This window comes from Oreochromis aureus, linkage group 10 (assembly GCF_013358895.1).
Source record: "Oreochromis aureus strain Israel breed Guangdong linkage group 10, ZZ_aureus, whole genome shotgun sequence".
Lineage (NCBI taxonomy): Eukaryota > Metazoa > Chordata > Actinopteri > Cichliformes > Cichlidae > Oreochromis > Oreochromis aureus.
The window spans coordinates 25,623,101-25,642,395 of NC_052951.1; the positions used below are offsets into that span (position 1 = coordinate 25,623,101).

At 40.2% G+C, this 19,295-nt stretch overlaps 1 protein-coding gene and 1 long non-coding RNA gene across 4 annotated transcripts; one reads left to right on the forward strand and one right to left on the reverse strand.

The window, feature by feature from the left end:
- The first annotated feature begins 59 nt into the window (after positions 1 to 59).
- LOC120442291 lies at positions 60 to 4,654 on the forward strand. Of its 2 annotated transcripts, XR_005614644.1 has the most exons (3): positions 60 to 202; positions 343 to 425; positions 1,808 to 4,654. It is a non-coding gene; the product is annotated as an uncharacterized LOC120442291 (long non-coding RNA). The 2 variants fall into 2 exon arrangements; XR_005614643.1 differs by lacking the exon at positions 60 to 202 and having other exon boundaries at positions 220 to 425.
- A 305-nt stretch (positions 4,655 to 4,959) lies between these two features.
- On the reverse strand, positions 4,960 to 18,027 carry rabgef1 (RAB guanine nucleotide exchange factor (GEF) 1). Of its 2 annotated transcripts, none has more exons than XM_031738271.2 (9): positions 17,822 to 18,027; positions 13,394 to 13,576; positions 12,987 to 13,183; positions 11,623 to 11,786; positions 11,435 to 11,516; positions 11,163 to 11,295; positions 10,599 to 10,690; positions 8,329 to 8,585; positions 4,960 to 6,334 (listed from the first exon to the last, which is right to left on the reverse strand). In XM_031738271.2, the coding sequence occupies exons 2-9, from the start codon at positions 13,570 to 13,572 to the stop codon at positions 5,924 to 5,926; spliced, it is 1,515 nt and encodes a 504-aa protein (XP_031594131.2). In that variant the 5' UTR covers positions 13,573 to 13,576; positions 17,822 to 18,027; the 3' UTR covers positions 4,960 to 5,923. The 2 variants fall into 2 exon arrangements, with proteins under 2 accessions (XP_031594131.2, XP_039474487.1); XM_039618553.1 differs by lacking the exon at positions 17,822 to 18,027 and adding an exon at positions 17,542 to 17,786.
- Between the last annotated feature and the right edge of the window lie 1,268 nt (positions 18,028 to 19,295).

The following is a 19,295-nucleotide window of genomic DNA, read 5'->3' on the forward strand; positions in this document are numbered from 1 at the left end:
TATTAGTTTACGAATTCTGAAATTTGCACATAAAATTGAATACAGTGGTCCCTCGCTATAACGCGCCTCGCTGTTTCGCGGATTTTTATTGTGCAATTTTGCATAATTTCTCTTTTTTTTTTTCACAGCGCATCGTGATCTGCGTCCTGATTGGCTGTAGACCATTGTCAATGAATCTCCTCGGCGCAGTGTCTCCTGTACGGTACAGAATGCGTTCAGCTTGTCAAATTTACATAAGTCTTCTATCGCTAGCAGTGTGACTCTGTAGTGCTGTACTGTATGTTTGTAAGTTTTCTCCCCAACAAACACAACAATGTCGACGAAACGTTTTGCATCGTATAGGCACTTCCGGTGGCACCCAAACGGCAGAGGAAGATGCTAACCATGGCACAAAAAAGTTGGACTTCTGGACATGCTAAAGGAAGGTAGAAGTTACCGTATTTTTCGGACCATAATGATAAGTCAAACTTTACTCAACTCATTCTTCTTGCTTCCTCTACTTCTGTACCATTGATTCATTAATGTTGCTCTATTCCCATGTTCTAGACCTGAATATAGGGTTTGATCTTTGGTTTCATTCTATAATACTGGACTTATTTTCTACAAAGGTTTGAACTTTGAGAGTGTTTAAATAATAGAGAAAAGTGTGAAAATGTTCATGCCTGTCTGAGAAAAGTGTATAAAGCAGGGGTGGCGAACTCCAGGCCTCAAGGGCTGGTGTCCTGCAGGTTTTAGATATCACCCTGGGTCAACACACCTGAATCAAATGATAAGTTCATTAACAGGCCTCTGGAGAACTTCAAGACATGTTGAGGAGGTAATTTAGCCATTTGAATCAGCTGTGTTGGATCAAGGACACATCTAAAACCTGCAGGAAACCGGCCCTCGTGGCCTGGAGTTTGACACCCCTGGTATAAAGTGTGTAGTGAGGGGTTTTACAGCCTTAAAACATCTATAATAATTGTAAAAAATAAAGCTGGCTACTTCACGGATTTCACTTATCGTGGGTTATTTTTAGAACGTAACTCCCGCGATAAACGAGGGACCATTGTAACGCATAAAATTTGGTGTTTCTTATAAATTAAAATCAAGCAGCAACTTTATAGACTACCATATAAAAAGCAAACATGGGTCCTCGCCAATCAGATCCACGTCACATTTGTGAGTCTGTCCTCCCAAAACGCAGACGGTCGCAAACAAAATGGTGAACTCATGGCTTCCGCAAACTACTGGTTGGAATCGCAAGTAGACAATGTCCATCAATGTAGCACATCAGTCCACAGACTGCTTTTTTGCACACCTACAATTAGGTGATCAAATTTCAGTGTGAGTTTGTTAACCCACAACTAAAGCCTGCATCATTGTAAAATGTGTCCCTTTTATCTCATAAATATGTATCCAAAAAATAAAGCATTTATTAATTTACTATGATAATCTAATGCTTAACACAAGCAAAAGTAAGGTATCAACATAAGTAACGATCATCTTCATTATTTTCTTGGTTAATCTTTGTTAGTTTGTAACATAACAGAAGATGAAATATGAAATGTCCCTATGATAGCACTTCAAAAGTGTGTAAACAGTACAGCATAATTAGTTGATTTTAGTACTTTCAGGCTTTTAAATCTGAGATCAAACCAGCAAAAGTAGAGGCTGGAGTCTTTTGTGCAAAAGTTAGCAAGCAACACAGTGGCAGGTGTAACTTGCTGCCCAGGTGTTTCCTTTTGAATCAGTTCTTCACAGCAGGTGAGAGCAGTGGGCGTCCAGCCTTCATTTCATTATTTCACATCTTTTCATCTTTCATCAGTTGGAGCCAGGAGGCTGCACGAAGACCAAAGAGCTGAACATGACAGAAAAACAACTTCTCTGTAAGAAGAGGAAACAAAAAGTAAAGGATTGGCATCAAGCTCAGAAAACAGAGAAAAGAAACTAGTGATGGACTTCAAAATAAACTGTATCGTCCAAGCTTTGAAGAATAACCACAAAACAAGTGTGACAGCACAACAATCAACAGCCTCAAAAACGTGGAGATTCAAAATGAAAAAGTTTGTGTTGTGCACCCAAAAAATGGCCTTGAAGCAAAGTTATGAGACAGATGAGAACATAAATCCAACCTTTGCCAAAGTCAGGGAAAGCCAACAGTGTGAAGAAAACCACAAAGTGCCCTTGACTCAAATCATTTCCGCTCCTCAGCGAAGCACACAGCAGCGAAAACCGTCATCCTCGGCAGACTCGGATAATTCATTTTCACTGACAGAGGAACAGATGACGGCAGGGGGGAGCAGCAGGTGTTGTTTAGAAGTGTAAAGATTATTTTGGCAGGACGTTCATCCTGCAACAAGACAGTGACACCCACCCCCCCAGCCACACCGAGGTGCAACCAAAGCTTTCATCAGCCTCAGTCTTAAATAAAGTGTCCACTTCAGGCTCCAGATTTAAACCCTACTGAACATTTTCTCTGCAGCAAAGGAGAGCAAAGGGTAAACGTCACTGGAAGGTGTTCTAAAAAACAAAAAACGTCCAAAAAACTTTTCCTTCTTTTGACATACATCTGTTCACTTGCACATGTGGAAAAGCTGACTTTGACCACAAACTGGCAACAAAACATAAGATTTGACTGTCCCGAGACAGTAAGATAATTTGTAGATGTACTTTGAATTCATATTTTAGTTTCATATTTCATGGTTATATTAACTGTTTAGTTTCTGTTTACTGCAGCTCTAATTCTCACCATGACTACAAAAAAGCACTGAGTTGCTGCCGTGTGATTGGCTGATGATTTGCATTAAGGAGCAGATAACGAAGTGTACAGTGTATTTCTGCTCCTGTCCACAGACTAGACAAAGTCTGGTGTGTTAAAATCATTGTTGTTTTTTTCCTAATAACCTTTTTAAGGTGTGAAGTTTTTCCCTTTACCTGATGATGGACAGCCTGTTTTTTAACCACACATACTGACACTGGCAGCTCGTTGCCTGCAGTATGACCCATAATTAAAAGAGAATTTTATTTGTTTTTTTACTGTGTGAATTTTCTGGCGTTTAACGGTTCATCTAGCAGAGGCCACAGAAACTGAGACTGTTGTGGAGGGCTGCACCCACGAAGAGATAAAATTACTATTGAGCAGAACTGTGTTCAGCTTCACTGGAAAAACTAAATCCCCAGTATTGTTGTATAGTGATATAAAAAAAAAAGGGGGGTTGTGTTATTTTATGCATTACTAATACTAGGAAGAAAACCCTTAAACCCTGATCTCTGATACATGAGACCTCTGTAAAGGAAATTGCTGATAAATCTGAAACTGCACAAAAATAGCTGGATTTGGCCAAAACGATGAAAATTTAAATTGATGTTTCTTTTGTTTTTAAATTGCCAAATTGTTCAATAAACACTCCAGATTTAACTATTAAATGATTACTTTTTGTAATCATTTAATGGTTCAGTCTTGACAGGGTTAATGCTTTTAACATTTTTGTGTACACACCATCGGTGAGGTCTTTGTCAGTATGACGGCTGTAAAACTAACTGATTTAAACCTCTGGCTCAGAATTCATAAACACTTTCAGCTCTCTTTTTATGTCCTATTATTTACAACAAATAACATTAAAAGTCAGAAATTCTTCACCGATTAAAATTTTTTTTCAAAGTCACCCAGTGGGCCGGACTGGACCCTTTGGCGGGCCTGTCATGGTCCCTGGGCCATATGTTTGACAACCCTGGAATAAGGAACAAGGCCAAAACACTTTTTTTGTTTTCTTTATTCCACTCAGGAAAAAAAAAACAAAAATAAAAAAAAATTAAAAAACCAACATCATCTATCACTCCAATATTTAACTGGTATTAACTGTGTTAATTCTTTCATCTGTGATTCATCTGAAGATTTCACTTTAATTTACTTAAAACTTTAGTTAAGTATCAGTTAAAGTTAAAGTAGCAGACTTGCTTCACAAGTCTGGCTCATCACACATTGTTTTCTCATTTCAATTCAACAGATTTCATTATTTTTCATACGCACTCAAAATATTTCAATTACATCTTAAGGCATAAATCTATTTTTTTTAAATCACAAACATATAAAATTTAGATGAAATAGCTGGGAACTGTAGCTTAGAGTGAATAGTGAAATCGCATGGGACTAGTTTCCGCTGTGGATTAATACACATTTGGCGCTGCTGCTACTGCCTGAACATGTAGCTCTGATATTAGAGCTCTGTGGCACAGAGAAAAAGAAATATACAGCAAAAACCTTTTCAAGATCAAGCGGTTGCTACTCAGGATTAAACAAGCCACACGTGGCAAATGGAGGTGCTTTTTGCAGCTGAGTAAATTTACAGTAATCACACATTTTATAGGCTTTTATACAATCCCTTTGCTTTTATTTCAGCGACTAGCAATGTTATTGAATTTGACAGTACTTAAAAAGATCCTCGGTCAATAAATAAACACAGAAACAGGACCAGGAGTGGTTTAAAGTGGCAGACACTGGACTGTTTTAACAATATACAGTACACAAAATGAGATTTAAAAAAAATTAATATCTAAAATACATTAGTAATAGTATTTTTATCATGTAACATGCGTATTATTGCAATGGTTTGTTACAGAGGCCAGTATGTGGTGCAGAAAGCCAGACAAACACTGTAAATCTTTAAAAAAATTTAAAAAAAAAACCCCCACACAGAACAATATTGAAACATAAATTACACAAAACCTGATGTGTGTATTCACGGTAAATTCATGCTTGCAGGATAATTGTAAGTGGTTCTGTGTTATAAATGTGTAAGACCTGAATTTCCTTTCTCCACAAAATGACAAACGTGAAACTGTCCTCGGACTAAAACGTCGATCTGCAGGCCTGCAGATGTTTACACTTCCACGCCAACAAAAATTCAAGACTGTGGCAGAGAACAATGGCAGCTGAAGGCATTACAGGGAAACCGTAATTGCACACACACAGAGTAGTCTGCTACTGAATTTATTTCTTTTGCGGGATTGCTTTTTAGTGAAATAAAGAGTGAACATGTAAAGAAATGTGGGCAGACAGAAGCTTATCATCAGTCTACATTTAGGAGCTTATTTTGGCATTAATAAGAGCAAAATCAAAATCAAAGCTGACAGTAAGTGATAGTCATCTGAAGCTGGTTGTTGTATTTGCGCACTTAAAATCTATTTTAATTGTTACGTAAATTTAGGTGCGTTTACTTCATATCATATCATCATTTAGTACTAACACGAGTGTTGTCTTCTCCAGCCGGTTAGCATCATCTGCCTGTTATGTTTGGACAAAATAGTGACAAGTTTTAGGTATAATAGCAGCTGGCGAGTTTAATATATGCTATATTTTTGCCATTTCTTTCTCATAAATTTGTTTGTTTTTGGTTACAAAATTACCTGTTTTTTTCATAAACATTTTTACAGCAAATTTGCTATTTTTTCCTCGCAAACTTGTCCAGTTTTTCTCATGAATTTCTTTCTTAAAACTCTTTAAAAAATTCTCATTTTTTTTATTGGTAAATTTTCTATTTTTTCCTTGTAATTTGACCATATATTTCTGAGAAATTAAACATACAGTTCCTGCAGTTCCATAAATGGCCACATGAGGCAGTCTCATAAATGGAGACTGTCAGCATAAACTTCCATGTAAAATGCCCCAAAATACAACAAACTTATACAAAAAGAAATGTTCCATAGCTCGTGTATCCCTTGTTAACAATTGTATGTGGAGTGTGTTTTTATAGTTACAGTTATAATAGTAATAATCAAATAAAAGCAGCTTCTCCCTGTAGCTCACCCCTCTCTCTTCCTTTTTCTGACTGAAATGACTTCATTTTAAATTTAAGGTGCAGAGGCTACTGTGAAACTCCCATTTTCAAAGTAAAGTACCTTCATGGCATGTGAAATGCTTCTTCTCCCTTTGCTAACTTTACTACCCTGCAAACACCTGTGGGGTCAGCGGTGGCGGCAGGTTGTCGTTGTCTATGTTATTGGCATCGATGGCAGAAACTGTGCAGGTCAGCGGATATTTTTCCAGGATGTCATTCACCTCCCGCTGGACGCTCTCGGTCCAGGAGAGCAGGTCAGCCTGGAGGCTCTGAGCGGCCTCCATCACTTTCTCCTGCCGGCTGCTGATGCTCGACAGCTGCTCCAGATTGTGGTTGAGCTGGGCCAGGACAGGGTTGGTGGCAGCCACGCCAGCCCCTTGACCGGTGTGGGGCCACTCGCCCTCTGCGCTGCTGCATCTTGGCGAAGCTTGGCCCGACATGTAACGCTCAAACTCCTCCGGGGAAAGATTGAGAGACTGAGCGTCCAACTTCTCGATGAAGGCAGCTGCACAGCACTAAAAAATAAAAATTAATTAATTAATTTTTTTTTAAAAACACCAACTGAAGTCATGGATGATTTTCTGACAGCACGTCAAACTGAGTCACAGAGAGCCAGATGGCCTTATGTTACAAGGGTTAGTCCAACATTTTAGGAAACAGAGTGTCATGACGTGACAATTATGCTTCTCTAAAGATTCACATAAACGTCTCTGCAGGCCTCATTTAAAGCCTTAGGATGCAGGTTTAAAACACACGTGAAAATAATTAAATAAAAGAAACCAACTAAGAAATATACTCACTGGCTACTATATCAGATACACCTGTTCAACCACTCATTAATGCAAATATCTAATTGGCCAATCACATGGCATCAACTCAGTGCATTTAGGCATGTAGTCGACCTGCCAAGCATCATAATAAGGATTAAACATGACATAAGAGAAACTGAACGTGGCATGGTCGTTTGCCTGAATATTTCAGTAACAGCTTATCTGCTGGGATTTTCCCAAACAGCCAAAAAAAGCGCTCAGTTCTCTGGGAGAAAATGAGGAAGCCAGAGGTCAGTGGAGAATGACCAAACTCCTTTGAGCTGTTAGGAAGGAAACGATAACATAAATAACTACTTGTTACAAGATGTGCAGAAAGGATCTTTAAATGTACAGCACATCACACCTTGAAGCAGATGGGCTACAGCAGCAGAAGACCACACCGGGTGTCGCTCCTATCAGCTAAGAATAGAAAACCGAGGCTACAATTCACACAGGATCACCAAAATTGGACAACAGAAGATTGGAAAAATGTTGCCTGGTCTGATGAGTCTCGGTTTCTGCTGTAATGCTTGGATTGTTGCTACTATGCCGTGAAGATACAAGAATGGGATCCTAGCAAAGTATAACTAATAAAGTGGCCTTTGAGCGTATATCTTGTTCTGCTTAGCTTAGTGAGGAAGAGCTTGTGTGGCTCTGTCTGAAGGCCATGCAATTGCACCTATCAGTGCCTCTAAAACTGGCAGATAAGCATTATATAAGGTTATTTCTTGTTTCTTTAAAATGAAAAAAAGCGGACAGAGATGTTTAAGCCCTCCAAATCTGAAAAATGTATTTGTCTATGACATAACACTCATTAATTACTCCATACACCCACATATCTTTGGATATTATTCATTAAGGGGTTTAATTACATTTGGACAAACTGTGCCGTCAGTAAAGGGAACTAAGTGCACGAATAGCTCAGCAAAGACAATAAAGAGGTGCTCCTCATTCCCAGCATTTAAGGCACATCTTGAACAGGGGTCTTATGTAAATTAGCAGGTTTGGTGTATTGATGTTTGTTAACATGTGTTGCCTGTTAAATAACCACTGAAATCATTACTTTGACTTTACAATTATAACACAAAACTTATTTCACTTTTCATTATCTGGATTCATCAATTTTTACTGTAAAATCTCACAGAATCCTCCAAATTTAACTTTCAGAGACTCGAGTAAAAACTACAAATAAATAATTAATCCATCCACAAAAAAATCCAACAGGAAGAAGCAGAAATTTGTCACAGTTTAGAAGCTTTGACCAGAAAATGTTCATGCATAATGTTTGCCAACTTAGCTTAAGTATACAAAAACACATTAAATCAGCTTTTCTGCCACCTGAAGCAAACACACTTCTTAGGTAAAACAACACAAATCGATTCCTTATAATGAATCCTGGAAGGAAATTACCGACACTACAACTAAACTTTTTTTTTCCTCTGTGCATTTTTTGTTAGTTTGGGTTTCATTTACTCAATGCACTGAATTCTTTCCAGTAAAGCAGCTCAGACTCATTGCCTTTCTCGTGCACGACTTCATCGTGCTCACATGACCAATCACCTCTCAAAATCTGTTGGTGAGGCAGGAGAAACACTATTACAGGTGAGACATGTTAAACTACTAGCGAGAAAACCCTCATTGGACCACAGGTCACCATCTGAACAGGCTTTGAAGTAGGACAAGAAGAAAGAAAAACAGACCAGGTTGGTGAAGTAGTATCCATCCTCTCCGGTCATCAGCCTGCTGGGGTTGCAGAATCGGGTGATGTACTGGATGTTGGACTGAAGTCGTGGAGGATTAGCCTTCAACACGATGTAAATGAGCGCGGGGAGAAAGTCGTCGGCGGACGCCGGCTCGTTCTTGGTGATCCTAATAGCGCTGAAGATGTGTTTACTGCAGCGTGTGATGCAGGCCAGTTTGTCCCGAGGAACCCTCTTCGAGTCCATCTCAATGATATCTGGAACAGACCAAGATTCGCTCATGAAGGCTGAAACAAAGAGCTAATCAGGTCGTACGTTTATTAAGTAAAACTGGTTTGTTCTGCTCTGGAGGTAAAATATATTAGGATGATTTACAAATGACTTATTTCCATCCTGGCACTTAAAGAACATTATATATTCACAGCAGAGCGTCTGTCTTCACCATCTGCAGCACCAGACGTCGCACGGCGCTGCCAGATCAAATCCATTAGCAAGTTAAGCTCATTTCTGCACATGAAGGATGGATGGAGCAACTGTTTGAAAACCATACAGCTCAGTTTTAAAGACTACAAAGACAAGAAAAACCTCTTCAAAGGCAGACAAAAGGCTGCTTATTTCTCAAAGGAGAACATAGAACAAAGAGCAGATATACACTGTTTTTCCACAATATTAAGAACACCTGCCTGAAACAGCCTATGTCCCCTCTGGGCTACAAAAACCATCAGGAGGTGTCCTGTGGCTCATAGCCATTGGGCCCCGTGCATGGGTTAGGACCCTGTAGATAGGCAGTGGCTGACAGGCTTAACTGTGTCAAACTGTCTCTGTTCTTTGGATTATTGAGCTTTAGTAAATGATTAAACTTCAGATAAAAACTCACTAGGTTTACAAGAACAGCCAATCAATTGCAATCCACACAGCATTATCGCCTCAGGCCAAAGATGGAAAGGTTGCCAGCATCATTAAAGGGGGCAAGTTTCACTGACCCCATCGCCCTTCTAGGTGTGTGTGGCTGCGCTGAGCAGGACAAAATGTTCTTTTTTTGGAGTTTAAACATCAGAAATGGTTAAAATGTTCAATAAACTACATTTTCTGACATAATTTTGTAATATAATGCATACTTTATTTATCCCCTTAGGGAAATTACTCTCTGCATTTAACCCATTCACTCTAGTGAAGCAGCGGGCAGCCAATCCAGCACGGGGAGCAGTGTGTAAGGACGGTACCTTGCTCAGGGGTACCTCAGGATAGCCATTCAGTGGATTTGAACCCCCGACCTTCAAACCACTCTACCATATTTACAGACATTGATGTAAAGATATGCACAGTCAGGATTTCTCAGTCTGCACCTTTTCCCGTGCTGCATCACCTACAATTCTAATAAAAGACTCATAAATGGAGTAAATGAGCCACTCTAAATTTAAGTGAGTCTAAGCAGTGAAGGTGAACCCTCATAGACTGCTGGCACATCTGTGTGTGAAGTTATAGAGATGTTATAAAAAGGCATAATTCACAGAGGTCAAAGCCATGTTTTGTAGGTGGCTGTAAATATGGTTTTTAATGCTGTTAACTTTAAGATTTTAACATGGAAGTCTATGAGGACAGAGTCACTTTTGGAACCAGCCTCAAGTGGCCATCAGAAGAACTGCAGTTGTTAGTTTTGGGTTCTAATTCACATTTTTAATCACTTTCAGTAGCGGGGTTTCAGACCGCCAAGGCCTTTGCCTTCAACTGCAACGGATCCCTACAGGAGAGATGGCCCATATTCAGGTGGAGTTATACATTCTTCACTTCTGGAGATGGATGGATTGCAATTCTGGGAGCTTGGAAGCTCTTCATTGTGTTTCTCGAGCTACTCCTCAATATTTTTCTGAATGGCAGGGTATACCATTTTTCTGGGTAGGCCACTGTCTTTGAAGGGTTGGGAGTCATTTCTAGGTTTCCAACAACAGGTACCAGGTGGGTGACAGATGCCTACGTGAATTCCAGCACCCAGGGACTCTGTGGTTTCAGTGTTTTTTATAACCATTTTCTGTACAATTTTACTTGGATTTTTAACTCCCCAAAACTGTTTTAATGTGGACACATTGTGTGTGGCAGAAACAAGCGAGGACAGCAGTGATACTCATGAGCAATCGTTTATCTGATGGGGTAAAATATTCACTCTTTTTTAACTCCGATTTTGGTCTCGGTGAAGTTCAGGACAAAACTGCAAAACGACAGCACCGCTAGGATCAAATGCAATCACACAGCACGTCTGAGCGCTCGCTGACCTGTTATCGCTTTCACCACATTCTCAGAGACTTCCGGGATTTCTTCATCCATGGACACACAGAGCATCTGGATGGTCACCCAGTGCAAAGCCCTGCAACACAGAGAATCAGAATCAGAGAAAAAAAAGGCATTGTGTTCATTCACATAAGCCTGACACCCTTATTTTTTGTATTTTGTGTGTCTGCATATGATGTAACCATACACATTTGTTACAGTCACTTCGCTCCAGGGTGACAAACACATCAGACACGTGCAGTCAGCAGCTGCCACTGTGCTTTCACATGTAAGAAAAACACAGCTAAAAATGGCTATTGTGTAATCAACTGCACAGACTCAGAAAGCATTCAGACTGAAGTTTTCACAGGCGGATGAAGATTAAAGGCGAGCGCTGTGCACTGAGGCTTTCTATTCACCAGGCACACACACAGCTTACACATAAAACCCCCATGTTTGCACAAAATCTAATGCCAAAGCCAGCAAACTCCACAAAAATGACATTATAACATAAAATATATTCTAAAAACATCAGGCTGTCCTGAGTTGTTAAGTCCAGGAAGGCCCACCTTATCCTGTTCTGTGTGGCCAAGTCCTTCCTCTCGTCATCCGTGGTTTCTGGACAGAAAACGCTCTTGTACAGACGAGTCATGATGTACTTTTCCACTTGGTCCATCACCTGCTCTACAGACTCAGAGGAGCCTGGTGAACAAAGGCACATTAGAGCATATAAAATACTGATTGTGCTGCCATCTAGTGGCTCCTCAGACTGTTTGAGTTGAGAACGTCTTAATGATTGTTGTAAATACTTGAGGTAAAGTTGCAACTTCTGGAATCCTACCTTTAAAGTGAGTCATCAGGCGGTCGGCCAAGTTCTGGTAGAAATCTTGAACGCACTCTGACAGCTCATCGGCACCCAGGTCCTGTTGACAAAAGACCTTAGAAGGTTATTCATGTGGAAAGTCATGGAAACATTCAAAAGTAAATGACTGGTGTCATTAAGTCACTGAGCGTCAGAGTACGTCGCACCTTCTTGCTTGACATGTTCACGAGGAAGGCTCGGCACTGCTTGTGGATCTCCCGGCCGGGCTTCTGGAGGTTTTTCAGGAACTCCACAAAGTCTTTGGACACTTGGTCCGTATCGAAGCTGGCATGGCGGCTGATGGACGGACTGGTTTTACCTTCTTGGGTTTCTAGTTAGGAAAAAAAAAAAAATCACATTTAAAATTAAAAAAATTCTCCCCACCATGGGTGTATATATGGAAATATATGGAAATAGTTGGCAACAATACTCAGCTAGGCTGTGGGCTTTAAATGATGCACAGTTGGTACTTATGAGCCCAAATGTGTGCCAAGAACATATCCCGGACACCGGACACATCCTGAACCACTGATACCAGGCACGGTGGTTCATGCTTTCATGTTGTTTACACTGAATTCTGACCCTACCATCTACATGCCACAGCAGAAATCAAGACTCACATTTTTCCAATCTACTATTTTTAAAATCTTGGTTAACCTATGTGAATTGTAGCCTCAGCTTACTGCTCTTAGCTGAGAGAAATGGCAGTCAGGGTGGTCTTCTGCTGCTGCTGCATCCTATCTGTTTCAAGGCTCCACATGCTGTGAGCTCAGAGATGCTCTTCTACATCTAGTACCAACAACCATCCCACATTTAAAATCTTTTAAATCACCTTTCTTCATCATTCTGATGCTTGGTTTGAACTTCAGTTGTTGTTATCCTCTGACCAACAACTGCATGATACCCCTAGAACAACAACATCTGTTTCGACCTATCACTGTCTCCGGCGGCTTAAGATTTAAAAACAAAAAAAAACTATAAACATCTGAATATTACTTTCAGCTTGTTTAACTGAATGGACTCAGAAAAACAACAATTCTCCTCAGCTTTGACAGCCAAAGCAATGATTGTTAACTCATGCAAACTAAGCCATTTTTAATGTGACCAGCAGCTGGGCGCTCTGATGACAGGGGAAGAATATGGATTATGCTCTTAGGACAGAAACCACTTTCTAAAATCAGCATGTGCTTCCCAAAGTCTTCATTTCTCTTGGGACCTCCAGTTGTATATTAAACCACTGGTTTTTCATATTCCTGCTTTTAACTGATGACTTATCACTAGTAACCATCCTCATTTGCAGAGCTGTTATCACTAAAACATTCCACCTTAAAAAAGTAAAGTTACAACCTCCTGCAATTGCTTATTATTGGCATTTGTCCCACTAAAAAAAAAAACAGGACGTGGTAAGACAATATACACCTAATCTCAGCCCCTGACTATTTCAGGCTAAAGCATGCAGCTGCGAGTCGATCAATAAAACACTCACAAAGCACCCCAAGTGCACACACATTGATGTTAATGAATGTGATACCTTTTTTAGAAGCAGTTCGTGACGAAGGGCTGAAGAACTTCTTGACGGTGGTCACTTTCCGAGTCTTTTCGTTGGTTTTCTTCTCCTCAAACTTGGAGAAGGGACCCAGCGAGGCATGTCCGGGCTGCGGGGGCGTTGTGGACTGAGTCTGCACGCCGTGACTACTGGCATACGCTGCCTCCTCCTCTCGTTGCAGCCTGGAACCAAGCAAAGTTGATCAGAGGGGAAACGATAAGCTTGCAATGAGCATGACTGTTTCTTTTCAAATGAATGCACCTGGTGTTTTATAAAGTGGTTCATTCATTAATGGAGCTATTTAGCACATTGTTCTGTGTTTCTGCTTTTAGCCTCTCTCACAATTTGCTTTCCTCTGGAGACGTTTGAGGACTAGCTGCTAAAGGTCTTACTTTTCTGCCAGTGCCCAGTCGTCCTGGATCTGTTTCTGCCGTACCCGCTGGTACTCCTCCCTCCAGCACTTGGAGCACAGGCCCTGCCAGGCTGCGTTGCCATAGTAACCGCATCCCTTTTTGCACAGCAGGTCTGATTGGTCCACGTGTATCCCCCGTCGCTCCGTCCGCTGACTCATAATGCTGGACGACACGGGATGAAAAATTCATCATCTGATTTATTAGTGTGTTTGTATGCGCTGCTGGTCAGACCCATCTCCCCGCCGCTGCCTGTTTATGCAGCTCAGATTATTAAACAGTTTACACACACAGTTAAGGCAGGAATAACATGCCAGTCCAGCAGCGCTACACTAATAAAACTCTGCAATAAAAATGGAACACTCTAATTATCGAGTTCTTCCGTAACACTCAGACACAGACTAAAATAAAAACAGTCTTACTAGAGACTCCTCATAACTCAGTTTCACTTTGTCTTTCTCCTCTACATACTTCCCAGCATCCATGATTTCTTCCACTTTTTCCTGTATCTTAGTCCATCGCACAAAAGACATGAGAGAAATCAAAGGATGAAAAGTGATTTTAGCACCCTCTGGTGAATTTTTGATAATTTACAGTTTCTATTTTTACCAATATACAATGACTTCTAATCATTTTTTAATCTTATTTTCTGTTTTATTAGTATTTGCTTGTGCAATTAATCATAGACTGTATATTATAGATGGATGTGAACCCTATGGCAGAGTGCCTTAAACCTGCAGCTTTTCTAACAGCCAGCATGACCTGCAATCTGTGTCTCAAACTCCTCTTATCTAACAGTATTATTATTCATGACACTGAGAATAAAAACCTTGACTTGGACGAATGCTAATTATTCGTTCACTGCAGTGTGGTTTCAGACCGCGCTTTGAAAAGATTTTCTATACCCGAGACTTCAAGTGGGGATTACCTACTCAGGAGGCGTGACTAAAGGGACACATACCATATTTACCAATATTTACCACTGTAACAACTTCCATGATGGATCTGAGTATCTAAGTGACTATCAATGTGTCAAATGTCAGTATGTACACATTTCTGCATGTTGTTTAGCCAGTCATTGTACATTCGCACTAAGCAGCAGGCAACCATAATGGGGTTGGCGTTGGTGCCTGAGTTAGTATAGTAAAATCTCTTCTGAACTTCTTAAGAAGTTCAGAATGTATCAGAATAATTAAAGTAAATATTCTGCATGCCCCCTTGGTGAGAATTGGTCTAAAATTGATTTTCACTTTTAGGACCTGCGATCCTGAGAGCAGATAAACCTTAACCTGCCTGTAATTCATGGCATCGTTCAAGAGTTAGAACCTGTGGTCTGTGACGCTGTAGAACACAAAGCCAGTTTCACGTGTTTATTACCTCTAACTATGATCTGAAGAGTTGATATGAAGAGTTGCCTACTCCCCAGTATGAAGATTTGCATGTCCTATTCATAGTTTTACAGATCCAAGAGCAGCAGGTGAAAATCAAAGACAAAGTCAGCATTTAATGCAGCAAGAGAATAGAGTATTATACAGTCCAAAATGCGAGAATACACAAGGAGGAAAGCCAGAAATCACTAGAAATACAACCAGCTACATAGACGACACAACAAAGGAAAACTGAGATGACAACGGATAGACAACAGCTACCAAAATAAAACGGGAAATAAAACACAAATAAACAGGAAACAAGATTAATTTGACATGAATGAAAAAAGAGGAAGGCAGGCTTAAAGTCAAAAGACAAACAGACAAGAGAGAAGGAGGAAGTGAATGAAAACACAAAATGGGAACTAACTGAATACGACCCTCAGTCACAGGTAACTAAAACTAAGAAGAACTAAAGGCTCACAGGTGGAAGAATACAGCAAAGATCAAACCATAAAGAGCGCAAAGTACTACCTAGAGCAGAATCAAAAAGAATCATGAGCTCCCAAAATGCAGGGAACACGACACTGTGGGCAAAAGATGGCTGCAAATGACAATATGCAGCAAAGTGGAAAAACACTGTCATCAAAGCAGGCTGTTTTGTTTGCTATGTAGAAATCTATTGTAGTGGAATATCTATTCATTCTTTTTAAACCAACTGCCTTTTGCTCTGTTGCTTCTTTGACATTATCTACTAAACTAGGCGGTGCTCACTCATCACACATATTCTTGCCACCCTTGATTGGCTTCCAGTGAAATTCAGAATCCATCTTTGCATTTTATTACTAACATATAAAGCCCTCCAACACAGTCCTATATATATAGCAGTGCTACTGAAACCTTATAACAGCAGTGAGCCTCTTAGTTCATCTGATCTAAGAGGCTCCACAATTTCATTTTAAATCTAGAGGCAATCACACTTTTGAGGTTGTAGCACATAAACTTTGGAACAGCCTTTCTCAGCCTATCAGGTTCTATCAGGAATCTTAAACTTGCTGAAAAGTTGTCTTCATAGGTTAGCTTTTCCTCATTACTGTCAGTTAAGTCAAATGGCACGGCAGGCCAAACAGCACTAAGTGGAAGTGGAATTTAATAATTTAAACAGTATTATTACATCTGATTGAATTACATCAGTCTGAAAACATGAGAATGAGAATATTGCACATATTAAGGCAATTTTATCTGTTTCAGTTCTCACTTTGTTCAATTTAACTTCATAATTTATTCTATAAATGTTTCATGAACAGCAGTAATAAATGATAAATACTCCTCAGAGTGAATGGGATCGCTGTGTTTCCTGAATTATTTCTGTATAAGAAATAATTCTTTGGTTTTTTTTCGTTCAGCAGATGATGCAAATACAGAAACTTCTACAAACTAAATTAAAATTAAAGTGAAACATGTGAACTCACACAGAAGCTAGCTGAAACTAAGAAGATGTAAAAGCAAAGATTTTAATAATAAAAATTAAAACTAATAAAAAATGCAGTGTTCGAGTACTCTGAGCAAGCATTCAAGTACATCAGAACTACTGTTACATTTGATGTCATGTACTCAATTATCTATATTAATCTATGCATCCACTGGATTAGTGTTGGTAGTAATGTTTTCCTCCAGTTAACAGTTATCTATAGTGCTCCGAGGAAGTGCAAACACCATAGGAACATAGTAATAACTGCCAATATCCCCGGATATTGGGCAGGCCCAGAAGACATGATCCCCAATGAACCTGCAGCTCCTCCAATCTTTATCTATCCTTTGTGACTAGTCATACACGTCCACCCGGGCGCTGTCCTCAGTGGACACATTTAATCCAAGCTCGGGGTCTAAGGAGCTTGGAAAGAAAAGCGTCTGGACTTCTTTAAGTTGCTTGAAGACGTTTCACCTCTCATCTGAGAAGCTTCTTCAGTTCTAGGGTCAAATGGTGAAGAGTCCCAGATTAAAGCCCTATGCGAGTGTCCCCCCAAGAGAGACATGGACCCCCGTTGATCCTCTACCGAATCACACTAGCCAAGGTGTGAAAATGGGTGTAGGTCACAGTTAGCCAAGGTTTCGGGTGAACCCGCTGTGAAACCTAGCCCCACCCTATCATTAATCCAAGCTCCCACTTTTCTTTTATATTGAGGCTGTTTTCTATGTATAGCACATCACACATGTAAGTGTCAAGTCCCAAGTAACCAAGACAATCAATAGCCCCCCCCCCCTACCATATGCTGTATTATTATAGCTAAAGATACCCAACAGTGTATAAGTAATTAACATCACCACCAGCTGCAACATTAACGTGATACACACATAAACGAATAAATCATTCTGACCTACTAATAAGAATGAATACTTTAACTCTTTAAGTATATTTTGATGCTAAAACTGATTAGCAGGGTGTGACTTTTACTGGACTACTTATCTAAGAAAAAACAATGTTTAAACTCTTCTGCAAGACACAGAGCTGCAGCGGTTTCCACATCTGTTTTTCTCCTGATCAAGCATTTTGATTTGCTGTGGGCCCCCCACTGCCGTGATCCTGGGAGCTGCCCTGTCCATTACAACCATAAGAGGGCCATGAACGCTCTTGCAGCTCCCGACACCCCCCAGCTGCTTCTTTGTTCCAGCTTCCAAAAGAGGGTTCCAGCTACAGCTTTAGAGCAGATTTAAAGCTCCTGAGCAGTCCAATCAGTGAAGATTACGAAAATGTTTCCCTACCCTGTATTTTTGTATCGCCCAAATCTCTCACGGGTGGTCGATTTAGCCAAGATCAGATGGTCGCAAACACACACATCACAAGTTTTCGCCCTCCTTCAAGTCCTTAAAGCTTTAATCAGGTTTCCCTTTCAATTTGTCTGCAGTCTGGAGGTCATCGAGCAGCCAGCCCAGCTATGTTTTAACGGCCGTCGCAGGAAAATAAGGCCGCTCAATAAAAATATTACTTGTTTTGTTACTTTTTGAACACGCCGTGTGCCCGCTGTGCCGATCGGGTACTCACCTGTTTGTGATTTCACCGTCCAGGAGCTGGAAACAGACCTCCGCCTCCGATGCGTTTGTGCCCGGTATGCTGACCAGACCGTGAGGGTCCGGACGACTACGTCATCACGCAGACAACACGGAAGTCCGGCAGCTACGCGATATCTCATTTATTCGCAAGCATTTTTACTACCCAGAGCGGAAGTAGAAACGTACAGGACTCTGCTAACCAAGGATTGTGATTAGAGTGCCTTCGGTTTCAGATGGAGGACTTATTTTAAAGGATGGATTATTGTTGTCATATTGATGAACAGCCTGAGATCACAGTTTCGACACTGGATCTCACTTTTTCCGCCCCCATTGACTCTCTCCTCCTTACATGTTCATTATAATTTACACTTCCCAGAGGAAAGGCACAAAACCTTCACATAAAGAGTTCTTGTAACTTAACAACAGATCTGAAACTAAACATTTTAAACTTGGCAGACCCCTGGGGTGCATGTCTAACACCGTTTACATTCATGTTTACAACAGCTGCCTCAAAGCGCCTTCAGGCAACTGTTGTTGTGATTTGGAGCTCTAAAAATAAAACTGAACTGAAAATTGAATTGAATATGAATTCAATTTAGAAATGAGACTGCATGCTTTTGAAAACTGTTATGTATAAGTATAATTTGTCTGGAAGAAAGCCTCTTCTCTTGAAAAAGTACATCATAACATCTGAGCAAACCCCACGACTTCTTGGACAGATGAGAGCAAAGTGAAGATGTTTGGCCATAATGCACAGCACCATATTTGGAGAAAACCACAGCATTTCAATGCAAAGCTCTTATACTGTTCCTCTGTTATCTCACTTCCCATTTTATTTTGGTATGGGAAGAGAGATAACAGACTATAGTCAGACCATAGTCTGTTATCTCTCTTCCACTTTGTCCTCAATTTTACTTCTAATGTCTCATTCTCTTTGATTAATTTCACCTGTTCCTTGTTCTCCAGCTGTGCTTCATCCTCCCGATTAACCTTGAGTGTTTTCTGTGATCAGTGTCTTACTTTACCCTGCTTGTTGTTCTTGTATGTCCCTACTCTACAATCATGCTTTTGCCCTGGAGAAGTGTATTTGGGACTTTTACCTTTGATCTTTAACATAGGTTTGTTTTTTTGTTTATCTTGTTTACTTTGGAGTCCTGCATTTGAGTCCTCTACCCACTACAAAACATGACCCTATTGAATCATGGGATGTACTCAGCTTTTCACAGGACTGCACAGAGTACCATAAAAACTTTAAACTCAAGACTTTGAATATTATAAACAGAAAGACTGAAGAGAAACTTAATTTACAGACTGTATAGAGAAAGTATGCTGTTCATTCTGTATATAAAAAAATATATAAACAGAATCTTGAGGAGCTCAAACAAATGGGTAAGAGTCTGATATCACCCTTTAAGGCCCTCATCCTAGGCCCAGCCAAGAAGTGCTGTTAGCTAAATATTAACCAA

Excerpts from the sequence above, each read along its gene's own strand:
- rabgef1 (XM_031738271.2), bottom strand. The coding sequence starts at position 13,572 with ATGAGTCAGCGGACGGAGCGACGGGGGATACACGTGGACCAATCAGAC. Across the intron at positions 13,184-13,393 it reads GACTGGGCACTGGCAGAAAA|GCTGCAACGAGAGGAGGAGG; the intron begins GTAAGACCTTTA and ends GCTTGGTTCCAG. Across the intron at positions 8,586-10,598 it reads TGTGGTGAAAGCGATAACAG|ATATCATTGAGATGGACTCG; the intron begins GTCAGCGAGCGC and ends GGTCTGTTCCAG.